Source organism: Canis aureus, chromosome 22 (assembly GCF_053574225.1).
Source record: "Canis aureus isolate CA01 chromosome 22, VMU_Caureus_v.1.0, whole genome shotgun sequence".
Taxonomy (NCBI): Eukaryota; Metazoa; Chordata; class Mammalia; order Carnivora; family Canidae; genus Canis; species Canis aureus.
Genome location: NC_135632.1, coordinates 49996103 through 50014330, shown reverse-complemented (window position 1 = coordinate 50014330; position 18228 = coordinate 49996103). Strand labels below are relative to the sequence as shown.

At 37.3% G+C, this 18228-nt stretch overlaps 1 protein-coding gene across 4 annotated transcripts in view; it reads left to right on the top strand.

Moving 5' to 3' along the window:
- Nucleotides 1-18228, top strand: part of ANO10 (anoctamin 10) — a 228752-nt gene that overhangs the window by 15429 nt on the left and 195095 nt on the right. For 3 of the 4 annotated variants that reach the window (XR_013361650.1, XM_077865994.1, XM_077865993.1), the window contains exon 5: nucleotides 17628-17747. The exons of the other annotated variant lie outside the window; for it this stretch is intronic. Coding sequence is in view for 2 of the 3 variants with exons in the window: in XM_077865994.1 (XP_077722120.1) it covers nucleotides 17628-17747 (120 nt within the window). In the remaining variant the exon portion in view is untranslated. The remainder of the gene's footprint in view (nucleotides 1-17627; nucleotides 17748-18228) is intronic. 4 annotated transcript variants of the gene reach the window in all.

Genomic DNA, 18228 nt, shown 5'->3' with positions numbered 1-18228 from the left:
TTTGAATCAGGTTGTTTTGTTGCCTTTTAGAAATTATATATTCTAGATATTATTCCCTTATATATATCATTGGCAGATATTTTTATCTATTTTTATGGATTGCCTTTTTACTTTGTTGATACTGCCTTTTGAGGCATGAAATTTTTAAATTTTTATGAAGTCTGACTTACCTATTTTTTCTTTATGCCTGTACCTTTGGTGTTATATCTAAGAAATTATTGCCAATGTTGTGAAGTCAAATCCAATGTCATGAAGCTTTTCCTCTATATTTTCTTCTAAGAGTTTTATAGTTTTGGGTCTTATACTTAGGTCTTTAAGCCATTTTGATTAAGTTTTGTCTGGTGTTAGGTAGGGGTTCAATTTCTTTCTTTCTTTCTTTCTTTCTTTCTTTCTTTCTTTCTTTCTTTCTTTCTTTCTTTCTTCCTTTCTTTCTTTCTCTCTCTCTCTCTCTCTCTCTCTCTCTCTTTCTTTCTTTCTTTCTTTCTTTCTTTCTTTTTTGGTTAGAGTTCATTTTCATTCTTTTGCACGTGGATACTCAGTTTTCCCAGTATCATTTGTTAAAAGACTGCCCTTTCCCCATTGAATGGCCTTGGTATCCTTGTCACAAATCATTTGACCATATATGTGAGGGTTTATTTCTGTTCTATTACATTGGTCTGGATGTCTGTCTTTATGCCAGTACCACATTGTTTTGGTTGCTGTGGCTTTGTGGTAGTTTTTGAAAAAGATTTTAGTTATTTATTTGATAGAATGAACACAAGCTGAGAGAGGGACAGAAGGAGAGAAACTCAAGCAGACTTCATGCTGAGCATGGGGTGCAATGTGGGGCCTGATCTTACAACCCTGAGATCATGACCGTAAGTAAGATCGTGATCCAAGCTGAAACAGAGTCAGCCACTTAACCATCTGAGCCACCCAGGCACCCTGGCTTTGCAGTAAGTTTCAAAATCAGGAACTTTTTTCTTCTTTTTCAAGATTGTTTTGGCTAGTTGAGATCCCATGAAATTCCATGTGGATTTTATGCGGGGTTTTTCTATTTTTGCAAAAGGCCTCTTTGGGATTTGATAAGAGATTCATTGAATCTGTAGATTGCTTTGGGTAGTATTGACATTTTAACAGTGTTAAGTCCTGTGAACATGTGATGTGTTTATGTCTTATTTAGCATTGTTTTATCGTTTTTCACTGTATGTCTTTTATGTTTTTAATTTCTAAGTATTTTATTCTTTATGATGCTATTATAAATAGGATTGTTTCCATAATTACCTTTTCAGATAGTTTATTGTTAGTATATAGAAATGCAACTTGTTTTTGTATATTAATTTTGTGTCCTGCTGCTTTGCTGAATTCATCTATTAGCAATGACAGTGTTTTTGCTGAAAACTTAGGGTTTTCTACATAAAAGATAATTATCACTTATCAACAGAGATAATTTTACTTCTTCCTTTCTAATTTGGGTGCATTCTATTTCATCTCTTAATTGTTAGGGCTAGAACTTCAAAATCTGTGTTGAATGGAAGTGGTGAAAGTGGGCATTTTGCCTTATTCCTGATCTAAAGGGAGAGCTTTTAGTCTTTACCATTCAATATGATGTTTGCTGTAAGGCTTCTCAGAGATGAATTTTATTATATGGAGGTAGTTTCCTTCTATTCCGAGTTTGTTGAGTGTTTTTATCATAAAAGTGGTGAATTTTATTAAATGCTTTTTCTGCATCGAGTTGATCATGTGGTTCCTCCCCCCCTTCTTTCTGTTAATAGGATATATTAAAATAAGCTGGTTTTTGTACTATCTTTGCATTCCAGGAATAAATTCCACTTGCCTGCTATGTGATCTTTTTACTGTGTGGCTAAATTGAGTTTGCTAGTATTTGATTGAGTGTTTTTACATCGTTGTGCATAAGGGATGTGTGTCTGTAGTTTTCTCTTCTTGTAATGTTGTCTGACTTTGTATCAGGGTAATGCTGGCTTTGTAGAATGAGTTAACAGTGCTCCTCATCAATTTTGGGAGCAAAACTTGAGAAGGATTGGTATTAGTTCTTTAAATATTTGGTAAAATTCACCAGTGTAGTTGTCAGGTCCAGGGTTTTTCTTTGTCAGATTTTTTTCAGTCTCCTTACTAATTCAGTCACCTTACTAATTATAGACCTCTTCAGATTTTCTATTTCTTCTGATTTATGGTAGGTTTTGCATTAGGAATTTGTCCATTTCATGTGGGTTATCTAGTTTGTTGCTGGACAGTTGTTAATAGCACTCTCTTATAATCCTTTTTATTTCTGCAGAATTGGTAGTAATGTCCCCATTTCTACTTCTGATCTTAGTTAAATTAAGTCTCCTCTCTTTTTTTCTTAATTCATCTAGCTAAATATTTGTCAGTTTTGTTGGTCTTTTCCAAGAATCAACTTCGTTTTTTTTGTTTGTTTGTTTTTTGTTTTGTTTTGCTTTTAGTTTTCTCTATTGTCTTTCTTCTTCTATTTTGCTTTTCTCTGCTCTAATCTTTCTTATTTTATTCCTTGTGCTAGCTATCGGTTTAGTTCTCCTTTTTCTTGTTCCTTAATTGTAAAGTTAGGTTGCTCATTGGAGGTCCTTGGCTACAAATCTCCTCCCTTTAGCACTGCTTTCTCCATGTCTCCTAAATTTTGTTGTGATGTCTTCTTTGATCCATTAGTTGTTTAAGAATGTGTTGTTTAATTTCCACATGTTTGTGAATTCTTCAGTTTTTCTTCTGCTACTGATTTCTAACTTCATCCTGTTGTGGTCTGAGGATACTTTTTATAATTGATCTTTGTAAATCTGTTGAGATTTAATTTGCAGCCTAACATATGACTGATTTATCCTGTAAAATGTCCCATGTGCACTTGAGAAGAATGTGTTTTTGGTCCTTTATTGTGTGACTTACCTATTAATTGGATTTTGCGAACTCTCCTGTCTCTGAGGTATGCTGTAGGTGTATGCTATGGATGCTTTTACTTGTTTGCCTTGTTGATCTGTATGGCTTTTAGAAGGTGTCAGGAAATTTGAATGTAGGTACTGATTCTTAATTGTCTACATTTCCTGTTATCTGCATATGTCTTGATATTGATTAGATTGTAACAGTTTTTGTTGACATACATTCATTCAATGTATAGACTAAGGATTACCATGATTTCAGAAGAATTTTTTTCAGTAACCTTTTAAGACTTACTTGATTGTATTTGCTTTCTTTTTGCCTTTAGGTAAGCCAGTTATGTGGGCTCTTACATATTCTCTGAAATAATTTTAAGGTTTTATGTAATTTTCTTAGACTTGTCCACCATTTTCTTGGCTATGTGTTCAGTATTACTTAGTAGCTTTTATTATGACCTTGTATCTGTAGTAATTTTATGGTGTCTTAAATAACTTTTCTGAGCTCTTACCTTCAGTTCTCATAGCTCTTCTTTGGGTTTTAGCTTCAGAGAGATGGCTTAGTTTCATTGCTTGAAATTTATGAAGAATTCCATAGGTTTCCATTACTTGGTTCTATAATTTCCTGCTGTGTTTCTTCTCTGCCTTTGTTTCTGATTCTCTTTGCCCTGTAATATTTCCGTATAGTTCTATATCAATTGCTTGCAGTTATTACTTAGTTTCTAGTGAGCCCCTGTTTTTCCAAACCACTATCTTCTAGCCGACGTGGTTCGGAGATCCACCATGAGTCCTTTCTGTCTACACCCAGGCAGTGGGGTGGTGGTCCCTGCTCCTTGGCGTCCAGGAGAACCCTGCCCTCTCCTCCTTGGCCCCATTGTGCAGAGGCATAAGTGCTCTTAGCTTAGCCTGGGCTGACTTTTAAAGCCTCTTCTCATGGTTTGTGATTTGGATTTATAGTTTGTTTTTTTCTTATTTTCATCAAAGATAGGGGATCCCTGGGTGGCGCAGCGGTTTGGCGCCTGCCTTTGGCCCATCCTGGAGACCCGGGATTGCATCCCACATCGGGCTCCCGGTGTATGGAGCCTGCTTCTCCCTCTGCCTATGTCTCTGCGCCCCCCCCCCCCCCCCCCGTGTGACTATCATAAATAAATTAAAAAAAAAAAAAGATAGGTGTTCCCCTTTATGTGTCTTGTTTCCTTTGTTGTTTTTAACTTTTCTCATGAGCAACAACAGGACAGAGGTGTCTTTCTGCCTCTATATATTACCAGGAGTTCACATTCCACATTCAGGTGCTTGTTTAGGGCCTTTCCAGAATTTTTTTTTTTTAATTTTTATTTATTTATGATAGTCACAGAGAGAGAGAGAGAGAGGCAGAGACACAGGCAGAGGGAGAAGCAGGCTCCATGCACCGGGAGCCTGATGTGGGATTTGATCCCGGGTCTCCAGGATCGCGCCCTGGGCCAAAGGCAGGCGCCAAACCGCTGCGCCACCCAGGGATCCCGCCTTTCCAGAATTTTAAATCTTTCTGAATCTCTTAGTGGGTACAAGACGGACTGAGGCATTGTCTTGGTTGTTAATGTCAGCATCCCATTTTTTCTGGTTTATCCACGGTATTCAGATTCTTAGGTGGAAGCCTGTGTTTCCACCTGCTAGTTACTGTGCAGGTACATACTCTTTGTGGCAGCTGGGACAGAGACTATGTGTGTGTTCCCATCAGCTGGAGATCTGGAGCATCAGTTTTCCAAATGCTTCCGCTGTTTCAGAGAGAAATTTTCGACTGAATAAAAACCTTGAATGGAATTTTGTACATAGATTTTTCTTGGGTGTATAGGTACCCTTTTGGGTGTCATAAAGCCATAATAGAAATAACTTTCTTGTTGGTAGGATGAGGATTTTATATATAGTGATCCACCATTTCTTTTTTTATAATACATAAAAAAATAATAAAATCATCTCAGTCATGCTCACTTGAAAATTTTTATGCATCTGAGATAAGAATCCTATTTCCATTGTTAAGGCTGGATTTTTATTTTATTTTAATTAATTATTATTATTTTTTAAAGATTTATTTATTTATTCATGAGAGACATGAGAGAGAGAAGAAGAGACACAGGCAGAGGGAGAAGCAGGCTCTATGCAGGGAGCCTGATGCGGGACTAAATCCCAGATCCTGGGATCACGCCCTGAGTTGAAGGCAGACGTTCAACTGCTGAACCACCCAGGTGTCCAAGACTGGATTTTTAAATTCTGCATTATTCTCTTCCTTAATGTCTTTTAAAATGTGATCCCTACAATGCTGTTTATATCATCATATTTGGCTGAAAAAAATTGTACATGCATATGAGATATGCATAATTATAAAGTGTGAACTATTTTCAGAGTGCAAGTTTTAGAACTAATAAAACTCAGAATAACTTAAAATCTTAGATTTCCATGAAGTTAACATAAGTGGAAAAGCTTGTTCTTTTTTTTTTTTTTTTAAGATTTTATTTATTTATTTGTGTGAGAGAGCACAAGCAGGGGGAGGGGCAGAGAGAGAGGAAGAAGCAGGCTCCTTGCTGAACAGGGAGCCCAATGCTGGGCTCAATTTCAGGACCCCAAGATCGTGACCTGAGCTGGACAGACACTTAACCTGTTGAGCTACCCAGGTGCCCCCCCGCCCTCCTCCTTTAGCCTTTATGATTCATGGGAGACATTCCCTGGATATCCTCTTCCCCAAAGCTACCTAAAGGAGAGATTGTAACCTGCTCATTGTGATCCCAATCAGCATTGTGAGAGCTAGCCAGGCCTTTTGTGACAAACACTCCCTGCTATTGCAGGTTTAATTTGATTTTACACACAATGATTGTGATTTTGTTTGTCATAATGTTGTGTTTTGATAACTTTCATTAAGTAGATGGCAGCTTGTGTAGTGGTGAATATGACCTTGAGCCAGTAGTTAGGAGGTATTGGGAACTTGCAGTCAAGGCTCTCACTCATTTCACTAGACAGCGAGCGATGTGGAGTTCTTTTTTTTTTTTTAATTTTTATTTATTTATGATAGTCACACACAGAGAGAGCGAGAGAGGCAGAGACATAGGCAGAGGGAGAAGCAGGCTCCATACACCGGGAGCCTGACGTGGGATTCGATCCCGGGTCTCCAGGATCGCGCCCTGGGCCAAAGGCAGCGCTAAACCGCTGCGCCACCCAGGGATCCCCGATGTGGAGTTCTTAAAGTGTGTCTCTACCTGTGTCTTAGTTGTGTTCATCTTGAGTTTTCTCTATGAGCAAGGATCACTAACCCTCAGACTCTGCCTTCTCCTGTTGATTCCTAATAGTTAATGAAGTAACACAAAGAAAGATTTTCTTTAGAAAAAGGAATTAAGGGAGTTAAGAATTTCTTACATATTAACTGTATCATAAGGGGTGCTATTTAGGTTAAAGCTCTGTCTCAAAATGTCTGTCACATGATTATCATGTTTTGATTTTGGTACATCTCATCTTTAATATTGTCATTCTCTTAGGACACTGTAATAACTACTTCTGAATATCTTCCTTTATACATGGATAGATTAGAGTGGTCAGATACATCTGTCTTCTAACATTATTAATCCACCTTATAAGTAATAAAGTTTCAGGTGAATATCATATAGCAGGCATGTATGTATATAAGAAGACTAAACTATAGATACATATGTATCTGTATTTCTGTCTCTGCATATATTTATCACTGGGTACATCAGCATTTATATATATATATTTTTATATATACACATACATACACATACATATACACATACATAGACATGCACATGTATGTACATATATATATAGGCACATAGGGACAGTTTTTATATTAAGCAGGAATATAAAAATGTATTTTGAAAACACAGGTTATTTCTAGGAGCAGTTTTTTCCTTATTGAGACACAATCATATGTGACTACTGGAGTCCAGTAGGACCTGGGAGAGTGTGCTGGGGCATGGTGGCAGCTATAGGGGGCAAAGAGGCACCCCATCTTCATTGTGCTGACCTTTGCTTCCTGTGGGTACTCTGTGTGCTCATCATCCCTTTGCTGGGTTGGAGGCAGTGTGACCTCCACATAGGCACTGAGAGGAGTCATGAGAGAGACTTTTGTTTTTGCTTTTGAAGTAAACATGTGCCACTGGCCAAAGACAGAAGCAGTACTGTCTTAGTATTGTTATTGCGTTATTTAATGTAGAGGTCTTCCTATAAGCCAGGTTAGTTCTCATTTCCCTTAAATTTGATTTTGCTTTGTTTGGCTAATCATTAAATGGCCATAATCATAATAATCCTAGGATGTGACAACAGATCATTCAGCCATTCAGCATGTTTAAAGGAGGGAATCTTGTTTTAGGTTGTTTAGTTTTATTTTGTAATGAAAATATAGTTGACATATAATATGACTTATTTCAAGTATACAGTATAGTGACTGGACATTTATATACTTTATAAAATGATGACCATTATAAGCCTAGTTACCATCTGTCACCATAGGAAGTTATTACAATATTCTTGACTATATATTCCCTATGATACCTAATTTTATAACTGCAAGTTTGTGTACCTTAGCTCCTTTCACCTATTTCTCCCATCCCTCCATCCCTTTCCCCTCTGGCAACCACCAGTAGTTTGTTCTCTGCATTTATAAGTCTATTTCTATTTTGTTTATTTGTTTTGCTTTTTTTTTTTTTTTTTTTGAGGACGAGTATAAGTGGTAGGGGGAGTGAGAGAGGGAGAGAATCTTAAGCAGGCTACACACCCAGTGCAGAGCTGGATGCAGGGCTCAATCTCATGGTCCTGAGATCATGAGAGCCTAAATCAAGAGTGAGATGCTTAACAGCCTTCTGGGTGCCCCTGTTTTGCTTTTTAGATTCCACAAATGAGTAAAATCATATAGTATCTCTCTTTCTCTTGATTTATTTCGCTTAATGTAATATTCTAGCTCTATCTGTGTTGTTGCAAATGGCAAGATTTCATTCTTTTTTTGTGGTTGAGTAACATTCCATTGTATGTATGTTTCTATATTATGTTTTCTTTATCCATTCATCTGTGAGTAGACATTAGGTTTATTCCATATCTTGGCTATTGTAGATCATGCTGCAATGAACATAGACGTGCAGATATCTTTTCAAATAAGTGTCTTCATTTTCTTCAAGTAAATACCCAGAAATGGAATTGCTGGATTGTATGAAATTCGTATTTCAATTTTTTGAGGAAATTTGATAATTGTTTTCTGTGGTGGCTGCACCAATTTACATTCTCACCAGCAGTGCTTGAGGGTTCCTTTTTTTCTACATCCTTACCAACTCTTGTTATTTTTGTCTTTTTGATATTAGCTAATCTGACACATGTGAGGCAATATGTCATTATAGTTTTGATTTGCATTTCCCTGGTGACTAGTGATATTGAGCATTTTTTTCATGTCTGTTGACCTTGTTTGTCTTCTCTGGGAAAATATCTCTGCCCATTTTTAATCAGATTGTTTTGTTTGTTTGTTTGCTGAATTGTATGAGTTCTTTATATATTTTGGATATTAACACATTATCAGATATAGAACTTGCAAATATCTTCTCCCATTCAGTAGTTTGCCTTTTCATTTTCTTGATGGTTTCCTTTATTAGTTTGATATAGACTAAATAGTTTATTTTTGCTTATGTTGCCCTTGCCTGAGGAGACAGAACCAAAAACATATTGCTAAGAATAATGTCCAGGAGTTTACTGCTTGTATCCTTTTTAGAAGTTATATAATTTCAGGTCTTACATTTAAGTCTTTAATCCATTTTTTAAAAAGATTTATTTATTCATGAGAGACACAGAGAGAGAGGCAGAGACCTAGGCAGAGGGAGAAGCAGGCTCCTTGCAAGGAGCCTGACGTGGGACTGGATCCCTGGACTCTAGGATCACACCCTGAGCTGAAGGCAGACGCTCAACCACTGAGCCACCCAGGTGTCCTGTCTTTAATCCATTTTGAATTTATTTTTGTATCTGGTGGAAGAAATTGATCCATTTTCATTTTATTTTTGCATGTAGCTGACCAGTTTTCCCAACACCGTTTGTAGAAGAGACTGTCATCTTGCCTCCTTTGTCATAGATTTACTAACCATATATGCATGGCTTTATCCTGACTCTCTTTACTGTTCCATAGATCTAAATGTCTGTCTTTGTGCCAGGTACCATACTGCTTTGATTTTTATAGCTTTGTGGTATCATTTGAAATCTGGAAACATGATACCTCCAGCTTTGTTTGTATTTCTTAAGATGGCTTGGGTTATTCAGGGTCTTTTGTGGTTCCCTACAAATTTTAGGATTGTTTGTTCTAGTTCTGTGAAAAATGCCATTGATATTTTGATAGGGATCACATTGAATTTGTAGATTTCTTTGGCTAGTATCAACATTTTAGCAATATTAATTCTTCCATTTCATGAGCATGGTATATCTTCGTTTATTTGTGTATCTTCAGTTTCTTCTCTCAGTGACCTAAACAATTTCACCTCCTTGGTTAAAGTAATCCTATGTATTTTGTTCTTTTTGATGCAATTATAAGTGGAATTGTTTTCTTAATTTCTCTTTATAATATTTTGCTACTAGTACATAGAAACATAGTAGATTTCTATTAATTTTATATTACTCAGCTTTATGAATAAATGAACTGGATTCATTTAATCTAATAGGTTTTTTGATGGATTCTTTAGGTTTTTCTATATATAATATTATGATATCTGCAAATAATGACGGTTTTACTTCCTCCTTACCAAATTGAATGCCTCTTATGCCTTTTTGCTGTCTAATTGTTGCAGCTAGGACTTCTAACACTACGTTGAATAAAGGTGGTGAGAGTGGACATCCTTGTCTTGTTCCTAATCTTGAATGTGATGTTTTCTGTGTTTTTTGTCACACGTGGCCTTTATTATGTTGAGGTATGTTCCCTCTATACCCATTTTGTTGAGAGTTTTTATAAATGGATTTGAGTTTTGTCAAATACTTTTTCTGCATCTGTTGAGATGATCATATGATTTTTATCCTTCATTTTGTGAATGTGGTATATTACATTGATTTGAGGATATTGAACCATCCTCACATCCCTGGAATAAATTCCACTTGATTATGATGTGTGATCCTTTTAATGTATTAATGAATTTGATTGCTTATATTTTGTTGAGGATTTTTGCCTCTATGTTCATCAGTAATACTGGCCTATAATTTTTTTTCTTTGATAGAATCTTTGGTTTTGCTATCAGGGTAAATGCTTGCCTTGTAAAATGAATTTGGAAGCCTCTATTTCTCTTCAAATTTTTAGAATAGTTTGAGAAAGATAGGCATTAACTCTTCTTTAAATGTTTGGTAGAGAGGTGCCTGGGTGGCTCAGTTGGTTCAGCGTCTGACTCTGGATTTCAGGTCAAGGTCATGATCTCAGGGTCGTGAAATTGGGCCCCTCATTGGGCTCACACTCACTGCAGAGTCTGCTTGAGATTCTTCTTCCCCTGCCCCTCCCCCTGCTCACACTCTCTAAATAAGTAAGTAAATAAATCTTAAAAAGAATGGTCGGATTCACCTGTGAAGCTGACTTGTTCTAGGCTTTTCTTTATTGGAAGTTTTTTGATTACTGATTCAGTTTCATTATTAGTAATCAGTCTGTTCAGATTTTCTTTCTTCCTATTTCAGTTTTCCCCTGAGGATTCAGTGTTTCCAGGAATTTACTGGTTTCTTCTAGGTTGTCCAGTTTGTTGGCATATAAAACTGTGGGTAGTAAGTAGTCTGTTAAAATCCTTTGTATTTTTGTGATGTCGGTTGTAGCTTCTCTTCTTTCATTTCTAATTTTATTTGGTTCCTCTTACTTCCATCTCTCCCTCCTTTGTTTCTTCTTCTTTTTTTTTTTGATGAGTCTTGTTTATCAATTTTGTTTATCTTTTTGAAGAACCAGCTAGTTTCATTTATCTTTTCTATTATTTTTAAAGTCTCTATTTCATTTATTTCTACTTTGATCTTTATCATTTCCATCCTATTAACTTTGGATTTTGTTCTTTTTTTTTTTTTTTTTTCAGTTTATTTAGGTGTAAGGTTAGATTGTCTATTTGAGATTTTTCTTGTTTCTTGAGGTAGGCCTCTATTGTGATAAACTTCCTTCTTACAGCTGCTTTTCCAGAGTCTCATTGATTTTGGAACATTGTGTTTCCATTTTCATTTGTCTGGAGGTTTTGTTTTTTTCTTTTTTAATTTACTCATTGATCCATTCGTTGTTTATTAGTGTGTTGTTTAGCTTCTGTGTGTATGTTTTTTAAATTTTTTTCTCATAGTTGATTTATAGTTTTATACCATTGTGATCAGAAAAGATGCTTGATAATGATTACAGTCTTCTTGTTTGTTGAAACTTGTTTTGTTCCCTAACATAGGATTTATCCTGTTGAATGTTACATGTGGACTTCAAAAGAATGTGTGTTCTGCTGGTTTTGGATGGAATTTTAATATATCAGTTAGTCCACCTGGTCTAATGTATCATTTAAGACCACTGATTTTTTTAAACTGATTTTCTGCCTAGATAATCTATCCGTTGATGTAAATGGGGCATGAAAGTCCCCTACTATTATTGTATTATAGTCAGTTTCTCTGTATTTGGCTCTTAATATATGCTTTTTTTATTTAAGTGCTCCTTAAAGTATAGTATTATGGTATTAAGTACCTATGTTGGATGCATAGGTATTTATAATTGTTATATCTTCTTGTTGGATTGATTTTTTTATTATTATGTAGGTCCCCTTTGTTATACAGTCTTTGTTTTCAGTCTATTTTGTCTGATATAAGTATTGCTACTCTAGCTTGCTTGTCATTTTCAGTTTCATGGACTGTCTTTTCTCATCCCTTCACTTTTAGTCTGTGTGTATCTTTAAGTCTGAAGTGAGTCTCTTTTAGACAGCATATAGAGAAGTCTTGTTTATTTACCCATTCAGTTGCTCTGTATCTTTTGGATACACTTGGAACACTTTGTCCATTTATATTTATATTGGTAGGTATGGACTTACTGCCATTTTGTTAATTATTTTTTGGTTATTTTTGTAGTTTTTCTGTGTTCCTTCTCTTGCTTACTTCCTTTGTGGTTTGATGATTTTCTTCAGTGTTATGTGTGAATTCTTTTCTTTTTAATTTTGTGGATCTACTATAGGTTTTTGGTTTGTGATTACCATGAGGTTCACATATAATACCCTATGTATGTAGCAGTGTGTTTTAAGGTGATGGTTACCTAAGTTTGAGCAAATCCTAAAAGCACTGCATTTTTTACTCTCCCCCCTACCCTGTTTTGTGTTTTTTTTTGTCATCATATTTCACATCTTTTTATTTTTTTATTTTCCCATAATTAACTGTTGTAGATATTACTTTTGTCTTTTAACCTTCATACTAGTTGTGTAAATGATTGATATACCACTTTTACTGTATGTTCACTGTTAGTTAGATTTTTTTCTTTCAAAAATTTCTTCTAGTTATGGCCTTTTCTTTTCCACTTAAAGAAGCCCCTTAACATTTCCTGTAAAGCAGGTCTAGTGGCAGTGAACTCTTTTGTCTGGGAAACTCTATCTTTACTTCAATTCTGAATGATAACCTTGCTGGGTAGACTGTTCCTCTTTATGAGTTTTTACTTTCAGCACTTTGAATATATTGTGCCATTCCATTCTGACCTGCAAAGTTTGCCAAAAAAAAATCAGCTGATAGTATTTTTTTTTTAATTTTTATTTATTTATGATAGTCACAGAGAGAGAGAGAGGCAGAGACACAGGCAGAGGGAGAAGCAGGCTCCATGCACCGGGAGCCCGATGTGGGATTCGGTCCCGGGTCTCCAGGATCGCGCCCTAGGCCAAAGGCATGTGCCAAACCGCTGCGCCACCCAGGGATCCCTCAGCTGATAGTATTATAGGTGTTCCCATGTATGTAACTAGTTGCTTGACTCCTGCTTCTTTTAATATTTTCTCTTTAATTTTTGACATTATTTTGTATCTTGGGATGAACCTCTTTGGGTTCATATTGTTTGGGGTTTTACTTATTTATTTATGAGAGAGAGAGAGAGAGAGAGAGAGAATGGGGCACAGAGACACAGGCAGAGGGAGAAGCAGGCTCCATGCAGGAAGCCCAATGTGGGACTGAATCCCAGGTTTCCAGGATCACACCCTGGGCTGAAGGCAGCACTAAACCGCTGAGCCACCCAGGCTGCCATGGGGCTTTCTTTCCTTTTTGGACCTGGATGTCTGTTTTCTAGTCTGTCTGCTGTAACTTCCTTAAATAAGTTTTCTGCTCCTTTCTCTTTCTCTTTTCTCTCTCTTTTTTTAATTAATTAATTAATTAATTTTCTTTCTCTTCTCATTCTGGGACCTTTATAATGCAAATGTCAGTACCATTGATGCTGTCCTTAAAGTTTCTTAAACTATCCTCAGTTTTTGAAATTCTTTTTTCTTTTTGCCATTCAGCTAGGGTCACTTTCATTACCCTGTTTACCAGATTGCTGATCCATTCTTCTGCATCCACTAATCTGCTGTTGATTCTTAGTGTATTTTTCAATTCAGTTATTGTATTCTTCAGCTCTGATTAGTTCTTGTTTGATATTTTTTGACCCTTTCTTGAAGTTCTTGCTGTCTTCATCAATTCTTAACCTGAGTTTGGTGAGCATCTTCATGACCATTACTTGGAACTCTTTATCAGGTAGATTGTTTATCTCTTTTTCATTTAGTTCTTTTTCTGAGGTTTGTCTTGTTCTTTCATTTGGAACATATTTTTCTGTTTTTTCATCTTGGCTCTCTGTGTATGTTTGTGCATATTAGGTATATCAGCTACATCTCCTGGTCTTGAAGGAGTGGCTTTTTGTAGGTGGACTGTGAGACCCAGAAGTGCATTCCTCCACCGGTCAGCAAAATCAGGAGCTCCAGGATAGTCCTTTGTGTGTTCCCTTCTGTTTTGGGTCAGCCACAGCTGTTGTGGGCTCATGGTGGATGGGAGCCCCTTTGGGGGAGCATCAGTTAAGGCAGAGGTGGCCTGGTGGGTGTGGTGGGGTGGAGGTGCCTTCCAGGGTAGGGAGAGTTAAGCAGGGCAATTCTGTAGGGGAATACCAGGGTGGGGCTACCAGTGCTAGCAAGTAGGTGCAGAATGTCAGGACTATTTCTCACCAGTACTAAGCCAGCTAGGTAGGGTGAGAACAATGGCATCTGCTAGTGCTTCTGTTCCTGGGGAATTTCCTGCAGTTGCCTGTACCTCTGGCATGTGCTAGTATATCTCCTTCGTATATGGCCCTGGTGCTTTTCAAACTGGTGCCTCTGCACTAGGTCTTAGGGTGAGTATGTAGATGGGTGTTTTAAAAGTAGCATCTTGGGAACCTGGGTGGCTCAGTGGTTGGGCGTCTACCTTCAGCGCAGGTTGTGATCCCGGGGTCCTGGGATTGAGTCCTGCATCCGGCTCCCCACAAGGAGCCTACTTCTCCTTTTGCCTGTGTCTCTGCTTCTCTGTGTGTGTGTGTGTGTGTGTGTGTGTGTGTGTGTGTGTGTGATGAATAAATAAATAAAATCTTTAAAAAAAAATAAAAGTAGCATCTTGGTTTTCTATAGCCCTCTGGCTTTCTTGGGATTAAGCTGTGCTGATTTTCAATACCAGACATTTTGAGGCCCAGTGCAGGTCCCCAGGGCAAGGTTGTCCCATGTGGGGCTTGAACTGCTCACTCCATAGGGAGTGCTATCTCTCCCACTTGTGGGATGCCATGCTGAGGGTGTGGTCCTGATCAGACTGCTTCTCTGCCCCTCCTGTGCTTCTTGATGTGACTTATTCTTTCTAGCCATTAAAGAGCCATTCTGTTAGTGTTTAGGTCATTCTCAGAGTTGTTATTTGTGTAGCTGTAGCCTTAGTGTGTCTGGGAAGAGGTGAGCTCAGGATCCTCCAGTCTGCTACCTCGATACTCCTGGGAAGCAGTTGTTTCTTAAATAGGCATGCACAGCATCATATTTTCCTTTGAAGGTAAGGGTCATTATAATTGCATTCTTAGCTGACAAGAGAAAGTTAAAGGATCAAAGAAAAAGATCTGTTTTTAGATGCTGAAATTGGAACCATACTTTTGGCGTTGATGGTGAAGAAAAGCTGCGTGATTTAGAACTTGAGTTTTTATATTCTCTGAGTTCCTTGGTTCACAGTCCTATTTTTAGAAGTAGCTGGTTATTATGCCTGCCTAGAGAGTCATCTATAGTAGAATGCAGTCAGTTTTTTAGAAAGAACTTAGACATAGTAAAATAATTTAGACATTGTTAGTTCAAAGTTGTATAACTTGATACAGTAATTGAAAAGGATAGTAATGGAAGAAAGAATACATTACAGCTGTGCATCTTCAAATACGATTTAAGAATCAGAGCAGCTGTGGGTGACCAACATTGACTCATGTGAGCTGAAGAAAAATCCACTGAAACACTTCAGAATAAAAATAATAAAAAATGGATTTGATAGCATCAGTGGCTAATATAACTTTTAAACCATGTACCTTTTCCCTCCTAACTACTGATATTTTGACTGTATGCTTTTTTGAGTCATTAGGGATTTCATAGCATCCATAGCTTTTCAAGACTTTTTAGAAAATATTTATTTATTTATTTTTAGAGAAAGAGAGCACAAGAGCAGGGGGAGGCAGAGGGAGAGGAAGAGGGAGACTCCAGCGGACTCCCTGCTGAGCATGGAGCCTGACCCAGGGCTCAGTCTCAGAACCCTCAGATCAGGACCTGAGCCGAAACCAAGAGTCAGATGCTCAACCAACTGAGCCATTCAGGTGCCCCTTTAAGACATTTTTGTAACTTCTGTGTGAAATATAACTATAAGAATCATCTATTAAGAATTTTTCTTTCAGACTCAGACTTTTTCCTATGGTTGGTATCACATATCTCCTGTTTATCATTCTTTGTTCATTTCTAAGAAGTTAGCTTTACTTTTAATTTTATTATTATTTATTTTTAGAGAGGGAAGGGACAGGGGCAGAGGGAGTGGGAGAAAGGGAAACTTAAGCAAGCCCCACACCTGGTTTGGAGCCTGATAAGGGCTTGATCTCATGACCCTGAGATCATGACTTGAGCCAGAATCAAGAGTCAGACGCCACCCAGGCACCCCTGCTTTACTTTTAAATTACTCCAGAGTTTATGATAGAGCATCTGTCTTGAGAATACCGTCTTTGTTATTTGTAGTATTTCTACACTGAAAACTTAAAACATGTTTTTCTTCAATGCTGTAGACATTCCTTTATAATCTTTCTTGAGGGGCTTGTTTATTATGCTCATCACTTGTCTTTTGTGACAAGCTAGATAGAAAATAAGAGAGGCAGCCCTTGGAAGAGGTGAGCTTATAAACCTTAAGAGCTCAAACCTTATCAGTGGATGAAAACAGCAAGGCATCTTTTCTTTACGCAAATTCCATCTTATTACCTATATTCTTTAGTTAGAGACTCTACTAGGAACTTGTGTAGAAAGTAGTCCATCTCCTCACATATGGCACAAGGCACTGCATCAGAGCTCCCCACATCTGCTGAACACACTTCCTGCTAAGACCTGAAAACCTGCCCACACAGTGAGTCATTCTAAATAGTTATGGAGAGAGAATGCCGTTTTCACTTATTATTACCAGGGGATATTGTCTTTGCTTAAATTCATTTGTCTCTTTCAAATATGTGCATGAGTGATAAAATCATACCAGTCACCTGACTGCTGAAAGTTTGATTTCATTTGATTTTGATATTTGCTGTTTGTAAACATAAGCCTTTGTTACAGATTAGAAAAGATGAAAATGATTTTGTAAGTATTCAGTATCATCAAGCATGAAAGGAACTGAACACTGTCTTCTTACCTTCACTGCAGTGGGATGACAGGTCAAATCTTTCTAGGGGCAGTTTTATAATAGGTGTTCTAATTTAAAAAAATATGCTCTTGGGCCTAGCAATTCTAAGTGTGTTTGAGGAAATAGTGGGCAGCTGGAAAAAGATACACATATAAGAATTTTAACATTTGTTTGATTATTTTAGAGAGAGCAAGCATTCACTCATATGTGTGCCACAGGGGGAGGAGCAGAGGGAGAGAATCTTAAGCAGACTCCCAACTAAGTATGGAGCCTGATGCAGGGCTTGATCCCATGACTCTGAGATCATGATCTGAACTAAAACCAAGGGTTGGTGACTGACTGAGCCACCCAGGCACCCTGAATTTTAACATTTATAATAGCAAAAAAGTGGGGAGGGGACAAGTATTTTTCAGTAGAGGATTATATTTATAGCACTTCACACAAGGGAATATTATGATACTGTTAGAAAGGACATTTCATGTTTATATGTATTGGCATGGAAAAACATTCATTATACACCACTACATGAGAAAAGATTACAGAACAATGTGTACAGGACAATCCTACTTTTGTTTTTATAATACATATTTATGAATGTATGTTTTGAAGTCTGGTTTTACACAAAATTGCTGTTTATAGTGGTTATTTTTTGTGAGAGGTTCTCTCCAGTTCTAATTTGTTCACTTCTTTATGGTTTAAAATTTTACATAAACTTGTATTGCCTTCATAAAGAAAATAGTTAAGATATTTACATTGTGGAGAACAAAAGAATATATGCCTTTAGAATAGGCAATATACCACTGATCTTTGTGTAGCACTCCTTCCTTATTGGGCTGCCCTTATAGCATTTGAAGAAGTATGTCATGAGCGATCTCAAATCCATTTCATCTAGTTTGGCACATTTTCCCTCCGCAGTGAGAAGACTGCTCACCTCTGGCATCGTGATTCAGGTGTTCCCATTGCATGATAATGAAGCCCTGAAGAAGCTTGAGGACAGCTGGTATACTCGGTTTACTTTAAAGTATCAGCCCCTAGGTATGTGTCAATACCTGTTCTTGTAGAGGAAAGGAAGAATTAATAAGTCATGATTCAGCAGTGGTGTTTTCTCTCTTGGCTAGACATTTAACACAGCTGGACAGGGCTCACCAGCTGCAGGGAGACCAAAATTGGGATTGGATAAGATGAAATACATGACCTATTTAGTAATTTTTTAAAAAGGTTTTATTTATTCATGAGAGACGCATAGAGAGAGAAGCAGAGATATAGGCAGAGGGAGAAGGAGACTCCATGCAAAGAGCTCAACGGGGTACTTGATCCCGGATCCTGGGATCACGCCAAAGGCAGATGCTCAACCGCTGAGCCACCCAGGCATCCCTAGTAATTTATTTCTAATACCATTTCAAATGGACTGAATTACAAGCTTTCACTAAATTTCACCAACACAGGCAATGGTCCCTGGTCAGAGTTGGAATAGAACAGACTTTTTAAGAATTTCATTTGACTGTGAATATTTTGT